This window comes from Diceros bicornis, chromosome 32 (genome assembly GCF_020826845.1).
Source record: "Diceros bicornis minor isolate mBicDic1 chromosome 32, mDicBic1.mat.cur, whole genome shotgun sequence".
Lineage (NCBI taxonomy): Eukaryota > Metazoa > Chordata > Mammalia > Perissodactyla > Rhinocerotidae > Diceros > Diceros bicornis.
The window spans coordinates 20,332,919-20,346,462 of NC_080771.1; the positions used below are offsets into that span (position 1 = coordinate 20,332,919).

Consider the following 13,544-nt stretch of genomic DNA (forward strand, 5'->3'; position numbering starts at 1 on the left):
AATGTCTTAAATTACTTAATAGTTAGGCATACCTTTGTCTCTCAAAAAGTCTCTGAGTAAAATTGATGCTTCAAGAAGATGGGCCTAATCTTTCTGTGATTTCTTTTACCTTCTGGTTTATTATGAAGAATGGCCCAGTTTGAGAAGAAGGTTTTATATAATACTTGAGAGACTATCCCGGGGCTGGCCTAGTGGCGTAGTGGTTAAGTTAGCACTTTTCGCTTCGGCGACCTGGGGCCCGCCGGTTCGGATCCTGGGCGTGGGCCTACTCATCGCTCATCAAGACATGCTGAGGTGGCATCCCATATAGAAGAAATACAACTCTACAACTAGGCTACACAGCTACGTACTGGGGCTTTGGGGAGAAAAAGGAAAAAGAGGAAGGTTGGCAACAGATGTTAGTGCAGGGCCAATCTTCCTCAAAAAAAAATAATAAATAAAAATAAAGACTATCCCTTCTTGCAACAAAAACTTTGTAATGCCCCTTTTACATTGTGAGATGAATTTCATTTATCATATAACATATAATTTCTAGAGGGCCGGCCCCGTGGCTTAGCAGTTAAGTGTGCACGCTCCGCTGCTGGCGGCCCGGGTTCAGATCCTGGGCATGCACTGACGCACTGCTTCTCTGACCATGCTGAGGCCGCGTCCCACATACAGCAACTAGAGGGATGTGCAGCTATGACATACAACTATCTACTGGGGCTTTGGGGGGAAAATAAATAAATAAATAAAATCTTTAAAAAAATTTTTTTTCTAGAAAAATAGAATGCCCTAACTGTAAAATAAGGGAGAATTTTGCAGGAAAAGTTACTGATAATAAAATATTTCTATATGTAAACATTTGGCCACAATTATACTAGAAAACATAATGAAGTGGTCAGTTACTTGCATCTCTTTGTAGAATCATCTAAATGTAGTGGATACTGTATTTCGCTCTGGCAACTTATACCACAGGTGGTACTGATGTCTTTCCAGAGCAGCAAACAAACAACTCTTGGAAAATGCCTGGACAAATCAAATTATGAACTCCCCTCAGAAGTTGCATTCCTAGAAAATTTCGTATATATTAAAACCACACCAAAAACTTGGTTTGTGTGGAAAACATGATCTGGACTATAATTATAAACAGATTTTTCACACCCATGAATACACGAATGTCCAAGGAGATATCGGCAAGTCACATGGGATATGGGACAGTTCTTTGTGTCCCTGCCCCAGCCTGTAAATGCCAGTGGCATCCCCAATCATTATGACAACTGGAAATGCTTCCACAAGTTTCTACAACACCCCCTAGGGGGCATCACCACCCCATTGAGAACCAGTTCCAGGGCTTAATAGTCTAGTTGCCTTTTGGGTGGCCTGAGAGGCCCTGCTAGATGTCTACTCAGGAAATGCAGCAGGCTTTACGGGACAGGGAAGGAGCAGCATTGTTGCTGGTGGGAGCCTTCAGCCCGTTGCTCTGGGCCCTTTCCTTCTGACATCACAGCATTGTAAGAGGCCTCCTCACAAAATGGCAGCTCAGGTCCTCTTCCTCTTCTCTCCCAGGGCTTGGATTTCGAGGCCAAAAACCAGCACACCTTGTATGTTGAAGTGACCAATGAGGCTCCCTTTGTGCTGAAGCTCCCAACCTCCACAGCCACCATACTGGTCCATGTGGAGGATGTGAATGAGGCACCTGTGTTCGTCCCACCCTCCAAATTCATCGAGGTCCAGGAGGGCATCTCCACTGGGGAGTCTGTCTGTACCTACACTGCACAGGACCCCGACAAAGGGAGTCAGAAGATCAGGTACATAGGAGCTGGGCTCAAATTCAGCCTAATGCCCTGGTACTGTTGGGTGGGTTGTTTATTATGGCCAGCATTTGTTCTAATTACCATAAATATTTTGAACGTCCCCACTGCACAGGGCCTTCCCTTCCTATCCTCCTCAAGGCTAAAAACTCTGAGCAGAGGTCCAGGGAGCAGGTGTACCTACTCATGTGTCCCTGCGGGGCCACCCACCTGCTGCTTTAGGGGTGAGATGCATTTTCCATGTGATCCTGCTTAGGAACCCCAAGTCCCATGACACCATCTGCCAGTTGGCCTGAGGAGGCTTTGAATGACAATACCAGAATTCTAAGTATTTGGGTGTGACTCTTGCCAACTTTTCCCCTCCAGCTACCACATTCTGAGAGACCCAGCAGGGTGGCTAGCGATGGACCTGGACAGTGGGCTGGTCACTGCCGCGGGGGTCCTGGACCGTGAGGATGAGCGGTTTGTGAAGAACAACATCTATGAAGTCATGGTCTTGGCCACGGATGATGGTGAGAGCTTCCTCCCAGCCCCGCCACACAGGCACCTTTGGAGCCCATGACACAGCGTGTCCCCTCCACAGGCAGAGTATGGTGGGGGTGGGGTGTCAGCAAACCAATCTGGAGAGACAAAGGGGTCTTTCAGAGGAGTCTTTTAAAGACTGGTCTGAGGGTTGGCTGGCTATAATTCCAATTTCCCTAAGACGCAAGAGTTAGGAGATATCCTGGAGACTTCTTTCAGCCTAAGTTTGTGGTTCACTGAGCCCTGAACTGGCCTGTCAGTGTCTCCTTGTGGTTGATTGAAAGGGTCTACCTGGAAAGAGACATACCACATCCTGACAGGGTTGGGGGTTATGTGATTGCCATTTCTACTTGACACACAGTGAACCAAGGCCTGGAGGCAGGTGAGAGGTTACCACAGGCTATGAAGGGAAGCTTCCCTGAAGCTGGTCAGCAAACACTGCATCAGCCCTGAGGTGGCCAGTGGGTTTCACTTTATGATAGATTGGTAGTGGCTGTCTGGATGAAGTGGCTACAACTATACTATGCTAAGTTAGTAATGTCTGCTCTGGACACAAAATGAGAATGATGGCGTGATTGCCATGAGTTTGCCATCACTGATTTGATCTATAATGAAGCTAGGTTATGGAGGGTCTTGATAGGTTATAGCTGGGCAGTAAACAGACACCTCCCTGAGGCTGATTGGGTAGGTGATAGGGGACCTTACCATTGATTCATCAACCCAACCAAGGGCAAATGCTGAAAAGGGATCGTATGTGTGATTACAAACAGGGAGCCCTCCCACCACCGGCACGGGGACCCTCCTGCTAACACTTCTGGATGTCAACGACCATGGCCCGGTCCCTGAGCCCCGTCAGATCACCATCTGCAACCAAAGCCCTGTGGCCCAGGTGCTGAACATCACGGACAAGGACCTGTCCCCCCATACCTCCCCCTTCCAGGCCCAGCTCACACACGACTCCGACATCTACTGGACAGCAGAGGTCAATGAGAAAGGTAACTGAGTGGTGGTGGCAGGTAGGTGTGTGTCCCATACCAGGGCCCTGCACATATTCCTACCCCAGCATCTTGTGGGTTACTGAGCTAACGGTTTCCTCAAGAATGTCAATCAAATGGGACTTTTTAACTTAATGTAAGCCTTTGGAATTCCACAGCAGCCCTTAAAGACCATTCTAGCCAACCACCTTCCTGTACAGTTGGAAAAACTGAGGCCCAGAGAGAGAGGGTGTGACTTTCTCGATATCACGTAAGGAGAGAGTCAGAACTCCAGAACAGTGATAATAGCCAACATGCACTGAGTGTGCTTACTATGTGCTAGACACCACTTCAGATGCTTTACATAGATTAGATTACTTAATCCTCACAACAACCCTGTAAGGAACGTAGTGTTATCACACACATACATGTGCACGTGCACCCATCTTACAAAGAAGGAAACCAAGGCTTACAGAAGCTTGAATATCTTGCCAGAGGCATTATGGCTAGAAGATGATGGCACCAGGATTTGAAGCCAGGCAGTCTAATTTACCAAGATTCTCTGCTGCCTACCCTTTATTGAACCCTGGTGATTTCCAAGATGCTTGTTCTCCTTTTCCTTATTTAATATTTCTACCACCTGCTGTGGTCAGTATTTTTATCTGTATTTACAGATGAGAGTGAGGCTCAGAGGGATTAAATAGCGTGCCCAAAGGCACAGAGTAGGTAAGTAGTGATGCAGAAGTTGAAGCCAAAGTCCCTGTCCCCCACACCCCTGCTCCCCTCCACCTCTCTGTCCTTGCTCTGTCCCATCTTCTGGAGCTTTATAGCCTCCAGTGGCTTTTAGTTGTCACAGGACTGGAGAGGAGTCTTACTGGCATCAAGTGGGTGAGGATCCAGGGTGTGGGAAAGACAGATCCAGCCCCAAGTGCCAATAAGGCCCCTGGGGAAACACTGCTCATTCTGGTTTAAAATGTTCCCCTTTTCCTTTTGGGGCTAGGGTCCCACAAGAGGGAAATTAGAAGCCAGTGCATTTAGCCTCTGTGCTAAAGAAACCAAATGCCCGGGGTCTGTTACTGCTGCTGAGCCCAGCCCAGAAAGGACTCAGGAGACCTGCTTCAGACACCCACATTGTCTCATTTTCTTTTGATTCCTGTGATTTGGGTATATATCCAGCACCTTTCCTTTGGGGAGCCCAAGTTGGTCTCCTGTCACCCCCTCGTGGCCTAGAAGCCATTTTTTCCCTCCCTGACCATTATCGTTTACAGAGTGTGGAGTTGAGCCAGAAGGCCTTGGTTCAAGACCTGACCCCTCCATTTACTGGCTTTGTGATTGTGAGCAAGTTACTGAACCTCACTGTTCCTCAGTTTTCCTGTCTGTAGAATGGTGCCAATAATTGTACCTACTTCCATACAGTTACTATGAAGATTAAGTGAGTACGTGAAAGGCATCTTGCCCAGTATACCAGCGCTCAGTAGATGTGAGCGGCCATCTTCACCACCGCTATTTCCCAGCCACAATCACAGATCTGGCTCTGCCAAGTATAAGCATTATGACCAAAGCCCAATGTTACCAAGGCCTGATAATAGTATTGATTCTTGGTTCTTGGTTTTAATTTAGTTTTTCTAGCTGATTATGTCCTGTTGTCAGGGGAATTAATCCAAACTCTACCCCTGTGTACCTTGGGCTGGTTACTTGACCCAGCTGCCTAAGCTTCAATTTCTGCTTTTGTAAAGTGAGGATAACAGTACCTGCCTCTTCAAGTTGTGGTGAAGGTCAGAGGAGGGCTTGGTCCATAGTAAGTGTTCATTTAGTCACCACCACCTCCAGCACCACCATCATCATCATCAACTGAGAAATCAGCCCCTAGCATGGGAACAGGAGGTGGGAGGGTTGTTCTGGTGAAATGCCCACGTTGGCCTCCCCATATGGTAGACAGATATTCAGTCTGCAGAACTCTCTGTCTGCCATTGCTGAATGCAACAGAGTGAAATCTTCCTTCTGGCCTTTTTACTAAGAGGGGCCTGGTGAGTGTGCAGAGCCTTTGGACTGAAAATGGCTTGAGGTCAGTGCTGAAATAGGCCAACAAGCCTGGGAGTTTTTGATTGTCCCAGTGATTGGGGGACACTGCTGGCATTTAGTGGTGAGGATCTGCAATGCTTGGGAACGTCCTGCATGATGAAAAATAGTTCCACCCAAGCTAAGAGCTCCTTCCTTGAGAAATGGGTCTAAACTAAAGGCGTTTTTTCAGATAGGCCCCTGACCCTGTATTACCCACAAACATAGCCCCCGTCCCCACTCTAGGGTTGCCACACAGTCTCCCCAGTGTGGTGCTCATTGTGCAGGCTCCCCTGAGGCTTGGCTTCTGCTCTTTGGTTAGCCTGCCACCCACCCGTGGCCTTTGCAAGGCCAGTTAGCGTGATGCCCATTGCAGCCTCGTTTCCAGCATCCCTGAACTTGTGTGTAGTCACTAACACAATGATAACACTGTGCTGTGATAACACAGGTTAGCATCCTCTCTGATCTGCTTAACAACATCAGTTACATCACCAAGTCATGTGCCTTTGGATTTATTAATAATTGATGCTCACTTGGAAATATCAGTGTTTGAGATACTGAAATTCTATCATACAGTTGAGGTATAAACATTATATTTACTATTTTTTTTTTTAAAGATTTTATTTATTTTTTCCCCCCCAAAGCCCCAGTAGATAGTTGTATGTCATAGCTGCACAACCTTCTAGCTGCTGCATGTGGGACGCGGCCCCAGCATGGCCGGAGAAGCGGTGCGTCGGTGTGCGCCCGGGATCCGAACCCGGGACGCCAGCAGCGGAGCGTGCGCGCTTAACCGCCAAGCCACGGGGCCGGCCCTATATTTACTATTGTAACAGCAGAATGCTGCAATAATAAATGATAGTGAACTTTCAAATAGGAAAACAGGTGGCCAGTTAATGTAATATTAAAAGATTGGGTTAGCTATCTCTTAGCTATCTCTTAGGAAGAACGGTGCATTCTTTTTCAGGCAAAGAACAGTCTAGCGGCTAATGGTGCTGAGAAATTATTGGCCCTGCATGACATGACTTTTTTAAAAACATGTTTTAAAATTACTGTGATTATTGATTTAGAAAAATAAAATGATGAATTTATTCTTCTATTCCAATAATCCTTTCCATGATGGTGAATTTGGCTTTGGCCAAATATCAGTTTTTAACACTTGGCATAAGTGTGCTGTTGGGATATTTCTTCCTGTTACCCAGATGCAGAGGCCATCTCCTCAAACCTCCATCATGGTGTAGTTGGTTCCCACCATTTGTGGTCTCCCAAGGTAAATTATGTGTCTACTCCAGGAGACACAGTGGCCTTGTCCCTGAAGAAGTTCCTGAAGCAAGACACATACGATGTGCACCTTTCTCTGTCCGACCATGGCAACAAGGAACAGCTGACAGTGATCAGGGCCACCGTGTGTGACTGCCACGGCCGCGTGAAGACCTGCCCCGACCCCAAGGGGGGTTTCCTCCTCCCCATCCTGGGAGCTGTCCTGGCTCTGCTGCGTGAGTATCAGCGCCCTTCCCCTCTGGATGGGGAAGTCGAAAGACTTGATTCTACCCTGACTTGAGTACCAGCGCCCTTCCCCTCTGGATGGGGAAGTCGGAAGACTTGATTCTACCCTGACTTCTGGGGCTAAGAGGCCACCAATATTGCCCATCTGTTCCTCACACTCTTAATTCTAGGAGCATCATTCAGTCAGTAGATGTTTATGGAGCTTCTGGAATGTGCCAGGCTTTGAGGATACAGTGGAGGGCAAACAGACTTGGCCCTGCCATCATGTCATCTAGAGGCTACAGCAGTGGTTCTGGAAGGGTGGTCTCCAGACCAGCATCATTAGCATTACCAGGAATTTGTTAGGCCAATTCTCAGGCCCACTCCCGACCTACTGATTCAGATACTTAGGAGTGAGACCCAGTAATCTGTGTTTAACAAGCCCTCCAGGGGGTTCTGATGCATGCTAGAGTTTGAGAGCCACTGGTCTAGTGGGCAGAAGTGTTTAGTTAAAAACAAATTTCTTTGCTCCAAAGGTAGAAGCTATCATATTTCCTTTTTCCACTCTCTGAAGTAGTCCTTACGCAGAAAACACACATTCAGTCAGCTATGAATACAGCAAGAGCAAGCTTTAATTAATTAACCTACTGTACATCAAGCACTGTTTTAGGCACTAGGGGAGCAGCACTTAACAGACCAATCCCTGTCCTCATGGAGCTTACTTGCCAGTGCAGAGAGCAGACAACAGATAATCTGGCAGAGAAATAGTGGCCTGAGGGAGGTCTGACATTTTAAGTAGAATGGGCAAGAAAGGCCTTGCTGAGAAGGAGGTATTGGAAAAAAGATCCAAAAGAGGTGAGGAAGCAAGTCATGCAGCTTTCTTGGGAACAGCAAGTGCAAAGGCCCTGAGGCAGCACTGTGCTTGGTGTGTGGAAACGAGCGGCTGGAGTGGAAAAAGCAAGAGGGAAAAGAGTAAGAGATGAGGTCAGAGAGGTGATGGGTGTGGTGGAGCATCATGTTGGGCCTTGTAGGCTATTGTAAGGACTCAGGGTGAAATGGGAAGACATCAGAGGATTTGGAGCAGAGGAGTGATGTGATTTGACTTGAATTTTACAGGATTCCTGCTGAACAGGCTGTAGAAGGGCAAGAGGGGAGGCAGGGAGACCATTTAGGAGCTATTGCCATAATTTAGGGGTGAGATGGTGGTTGGTGCCTCAGACCTGGATAGCAGTTGAGGTGGTGAGGTGGTCATATTTCAAGATAGAATCTGTTTAGATTCATATGTGATATAAGGAAAGAACCATTGATGGTTCTAAGGCTTGAGCAAGTAGAAACATGGAGTTTCCATTAACCAGTTTGGGAAGAGATGTGCCAGGCAATCCAAATGGAGAGATCAGTAGGCAGTTAGGCATGTAAGCTTTGGGTGCGGGTGAGAAATCCAGTTTGCCTCTTACCTTTTCCCAGACCCAGTGGGGGTGGGATGGGGGAGTCACAGTCTGGGCCACATAGGGTGTGCATTCTGAGAACCCATGGACTCCCAGGGAAGGCTAGGTCCATTTTGTCTGGCCAGAGAGAGACAGCAGTTCCATCAGCAGGCCAAAGAATTGATAAAGCTAAGCAGCAGCTGTGTCCTCTTACACTGAACAGCCACAGAGAGGGCCCGGAGTACCCTCTTCATATGGGATTAACTGGGAGTAGTCATGGCAGTTAGGCACTGGGTTGGCCAGTCCCCCCATGTCCAAATAGCCTGCCAGCCTTTCAAACCATGTCACTAAAAGTCAGTCTTTCTCGTAAAATTCCAAAATAGCATTTGCACCAAAGTTCATATCACTGCACCACATCAAAGTTGCTCTGTCTTGCTTTTAACCTAAAGTCTATAGCTAATTTAGGGAACCCTTGGGGACTGAAAAGAGTCTTGTTGAAAAGTAACATCGGCTGGGAGGTTCCCATGCCCACAGAGGAGGATTTCCTTAAGGACTACTCCCACCAATATGGGAAGATGGGCAATAAATGACAGAATTACGGGTGGGGGAATGAAGTCAGAACGCTGGTAGGAGGAAGTGATATGAACCTGAGGAGTGAGAGCCATGCGTATATGTGCAGAGTGTTCCAGGTGAGGGAAGGATCCAGATGAAGGTTCTGAAGTGGGAAACTGCAGGTATATTTGAGGAATTCCGAGGAGACTAGTGTGACTAGACCTGGGGATGGAGACAGGCAGGGCCAAATCCTGTACACCCTGATAAGAAGTTGGGGCTTTTCCTAGGTGCAAGGGACCACTGAAGTGTGTTAAGCTCTGGCTACTGAGTGGAGGGGTCTAAAATTAGATGGGGCTCTGAGGATTTGGGGGTCCTGGCCAGCCATGTGGTTGTAGGGGGTGAATAGTCACACTCCCCAACTCTTCCAGTCCTCCTGCTGGTGCTCCTCTTGTTGGTGAGAAAGAAGCGGAAGATCAAGGAGCCCCTTCTGCTCCCAGAAGATGACACCCGTGACAACGTCTTCTACTATGGTGAAGAGGGAGGTGGCGAGGAGGACCAGGTGTGGCTCCAAAGCCGGGAGGTCTGGGGGTTGGGAGATGCACGCCCCCAGGACCACTGGCAGGGATGGTTGAGTCAACCAGCTATCCATGTTAGCTACGTTGACCAGACTCTAGCCTGAAGCGTCAGTCTTCACTCAGGAGTGACCACCAACTCTCCTCTTCTGAGAGGGTATCTGGTCCGTTGCTGTAGTCTCTTTGGCGCCAGCAAAGGTGACTTCGAGCCTGCACTTGATTGGGATGAGGGGATGTGGAAACTAGGGCTTTCAGAAATCTCTGACATTATCTGTCTTCTAAGACCTACCGGTGAACCAAAACATCCAAATGGGGGGGAAGTGGGATGAGATGTAAATGGTGGGGGAGTGGGAGGTCCTCTGAAACCCATGCTCCCCTTCACTTTCATGAAGGACTATGACATCACCCAGCTCCACCGGGGTCTGGAGGCCCGGCCTGAGGTGATTCTCCGCAACGATGTGGCGCCAACCTTCATCCCCACACCCATGTACCGTCCACGTCCAGCCAACCCAGATGAAATCGGCAACTTCATCATCGAGGTGAGGCATGAGGGGCCAGCCTAGGACAGCCTTTTATTCAAGCACCAACAGCACAGGAGAAAGAGCATGGGCTTGGAGTCTTGGCTTTGGGTTCAAATCCTGGCTCCACCACTGACCAGCTGTGTGACCCCTGGCACATTGGAGTAACTTCTGGGCGTCTGTTTCCTCCTCCATAAAACCCTAACTTGCAGAGTGGTAAAGAAGACATTAGGAATAGTTTATTCATTTACTCAATAAATATGGTGGTGGTTAGGAAAAAACTCTGATAGCCGGACAACCTGGGTTTGAATTTTTAAAGATCCCAGGTGATTCCAATGGAGCAAAGTTTGGGCCTGTCTGTTACAGGTTGCTCTAAGGACTGGGTGAGTGAGCGTCTGGAACAGTGCTGGCACAGTGGTTCTCAACCTGCCTGCACATGGAAATCTCCTGGGGAACTTCAAAAACTGATGCCCATGGCTAGTGGTTAAGTTTGGCACGCTCTGCTTCAGCGGCCCAGGTTCATGGGTTCGGATCTTGGGCGCAGACCTACACCACTTGTCAGCCATGCTGTGGCAGCGTCCCACATACAAAATAGAGGAAGATTGGCACAGATGTTAGCTCAGGGTGAGTTTTCCTCAGCAAAAAAAAGAACGCTGACTCATCCCCTGAGATTGTGATTTAATTGATGTGGATGTGGTCTGGGCTTTGGAATTTTTTAAAGATTCCCAGCTAATTTACGTTTGGGAACCAGTGGCCTGCCACCTAGCATTTGTTAGATAATGGAAGCTATTGTTGCTAACAGCTGAGTGTCTCCACTGTTCTTAACTCTGGTCACACATTTGATTTATCTGAGGAATTTTGAAAAATATCAATGCCAGGGATCCCGGCATCCATTTTTTTAGGCTCTGATATATATGTATTTTTTTAGCTCCTCAAGGATATCAAATATACAGCCAGTGTTGTGAGAACCACTGAGCTAGGTACATAGGAGATATATGATATGAGCCTAGCACAGCCTGGTACCTTGTTAGCAATCAGTAAATGGAACTTTTTAATAGGGAGGGATGATGGATGGATGGATGGATGGATGGAGGGAGGGATTGGGGAGTGCAAGGAAGCAGCAGTGGGCAGAGGGCTCAATGGGTGGTCAGGCAACCTCACCCTGGCTCAAACCCTTCTGCCTCAGTCTTCTCTTCTGAAAAAAGGGAAACTAAACAGTTTACCCTTCTTGCCTTCTAGAAATAGCCTGATGGTGAGACTGTTCTTTAGCCTGAGAATATTTGAGAGTGCTGTGCAAAAACAAAAGCATCTGGGGAAAGTTGCTCAGGACAGCCAATTTAAGAAGACACCTTGGAACTAAACACCTGAAGCTTTTCCCTCCAGTTAGATGAGGACAGTTTCCAGAATGTCTGTGTCAGATGGTTTGCAAATACTATCTCATTTAATCCTGCATCAGCTCTACAGGGTAGGAACCTATTATTATCCTTATTTTACAAATGAGGAAATAGCGTTCCGCTATATGCCAGGTACTAGTCTAATGAGCACTTTACATATATTTACGTATATTCATTTATTCCTCTAAAACTTTATAAAGGCTCCCCATTTTAGAGATGAGGAAAAAACAGCATAGAGAGGGTAAGGGGCTTGCCCAAGGTCACACACTAGTGTGTGAAGTCTGAGCTCTGACTCAAGTCATCTGATTTCAGAGACGCTGCCCTTAACCATGGGCCTGTTGCCCTGAGCACTTGCTGTGTGCTGGGCCCTGTGCTAAGTATTTCTATGCATGATTTCATTTCAACCTTCAAAACTAAAGGGGAGAAATGGCTTCACAGATGAGGAGAGCCAGGCCCAGCCAGGTGAGCTAAGTTGCCTGAGCTCTCACAGCTGCCAGGTGTCTGATCCTACTGCTCCTAACCACCTGCTCTCTGTCACCACAGAACCTGAAGGCAGCTAACACGGACCCCACGGCCCCACCCTATGACTCCCTGTTGGTGTTTGACTACGAGGGCAGCGGCTCCGATGGCGCCTCCCTGAGCTCCCTCACCTCCTCAACTTCGGACCAGGACCAAGACTATGACTATCTGAACGAGTGGGGCAGCCGCTTCAAGAAGCTGGCAGACATGTACGGTGGTGGCCAGGACGACTAGGCCTCCCTGCCAGCAGGGCAGGGACTAAACGTCAGGCTACGGCTGCATCTCCAGGGGTCTCAGTCCCCAGCGCAGCCAAGGACTTGGGGGCTTGTTGAGAAATGGCCTTAGCAGCTTGGAGGGAGAGGCCTCGAGTCTGAGGTTACAGGGCTTGGTTTCTAAGCCTTTCAGAATGGAGGGACATGGGCAGTTTGACTTCAACACTGACGACCTCTCAGCCTCGGCCAGGGTGGCCTCAGAGGCTGAATTTCCGGGAGTCTCTTCCCTGCCATAAAATGCTCAGCCATGTGTCCTGGGCCTGGACCGCCTCTGATGCCCCCATGATGACCTTCTCTCTGGAATGGACCCTTCTCCTTAGAAAGAGGCCTCTTATTGCAACCTGGCTTTTTTTTTTTTTATAATGCTATTTCAAAAAGTTAGAGGCGGGTCCTCAGCCATCCCCTGGAATCTTCCAGAAGCCCAGGCCAGAGCTGCTTGGCTCACTGCATTTCTCTCTGATCTCCAGGCCCCGAGGCCTCCTATTTGAACGGATTACTGCGTTTTTATACCGAGCGCGTCTAGGTTGTCCTTTATTTTTTATTTTCCCTACTGAGTGCTATAGATGAAGGGTGATGACAATTGTGTGTACTAGAACTTTTTTATTAAAGGAACTTTTCCCAGAGGTGCCAGGGGAGTGAACTCGTTTTTTTTATAGCAGCTTTATTGACATATAAGTTACATACCATACCATTCACCCATTTCAAGTGTACAATTCAATAGTTTTTAGAATTTTCAGCATTGTGCAAGGGGAGTGAGTGCTTTTAACCTTGTCAGCTTCACCCCAGCTTCCTCCTGATGGTGGAGAAAGCCAATTCAGAGTTGCTGGTCTGTGCGAGGGAACCATTAACCTCCTGACGCCTGGGCTCAGCCACACCAGAGCTGCAGGTGACGTCTTTTCTGCTGTCTCACATGGGGCAGTATGTGAAGATTTCCTCTGTTGTGCTGTGGGCTCTGTTGAAAAGCAGGATTCGGGGAGGATCCAACTCTGCTACTTCCTAGCAAGTCAGTTAACCTCGACCTGCCTCAGATTTTTCATATATAAAATGGGGAGTTTTTATGGAGATTAAGTGAATTAATATCTGGCACATGGTAAGTGCTATTTGTGTTCATCGGTGACAGCTGCCATTTATTCAGTACCTTCCAGGCCCAGACAGCACTTAACTTCAATGATTTCCTTTAAACATATCCTCACAATCACCCTGAGGGGATTTTCCTCTAAAGAATGGCCTCATTGTATTTTTTAAGTGACACCTGATCGTCATCAAAATCAAGCCAGACAGAAAATTAGAGAACTCACCCAGGATGTCACTGAAATTGGAACACTGCTGACAATACCAGGCCACAGATGCAGGAATAAGGATGAAGAGGCAGCATGGATAGAACAATTCCATGTGTGCCTTCATTAAAGTGAAGTTTAAAATATTTGTTTGCAATAAACGAATCTGAGGGGGCCGGCCCCGTGG

At 47.8% G+C, this 13,544-nt stretch overlaps 1 protein-coding gene across 1 annotated transcript in view; it reads left to right on the forward strand.

The window, feature by feature from the left end:
* CDH3 (cadherin 3) overlaps positions 1-12,703 on the forward strand; it is a 44,020-nt gene extending 31,317 nt beyond the window's left edge. The window contains 7 exon segments of the mRNA XM_058528123.1: positions 1,549-1,790; positions 2,160-2,305; positions 3,086-3,310; positions 6,637-6,840; positions 9,234-9,364; positions 9,770-9,916; positions 11,833-12,703. Coding sequence (XP_058384106.1) covers positions 1,549-1,790; positions 2,160-2,305; positions 3,086-3,310; positions 6,637-6,840; positions 9,234-9,364; positions 9,770-9,916; positions 11,833-12,042 — 1,305 coding nt within the window. The 3' untranslated portion in view covers positions 12,043-12,703.
* The last annotated feature ends 841 nt before the right edge of the window (positions 12,704-13,544 follow it).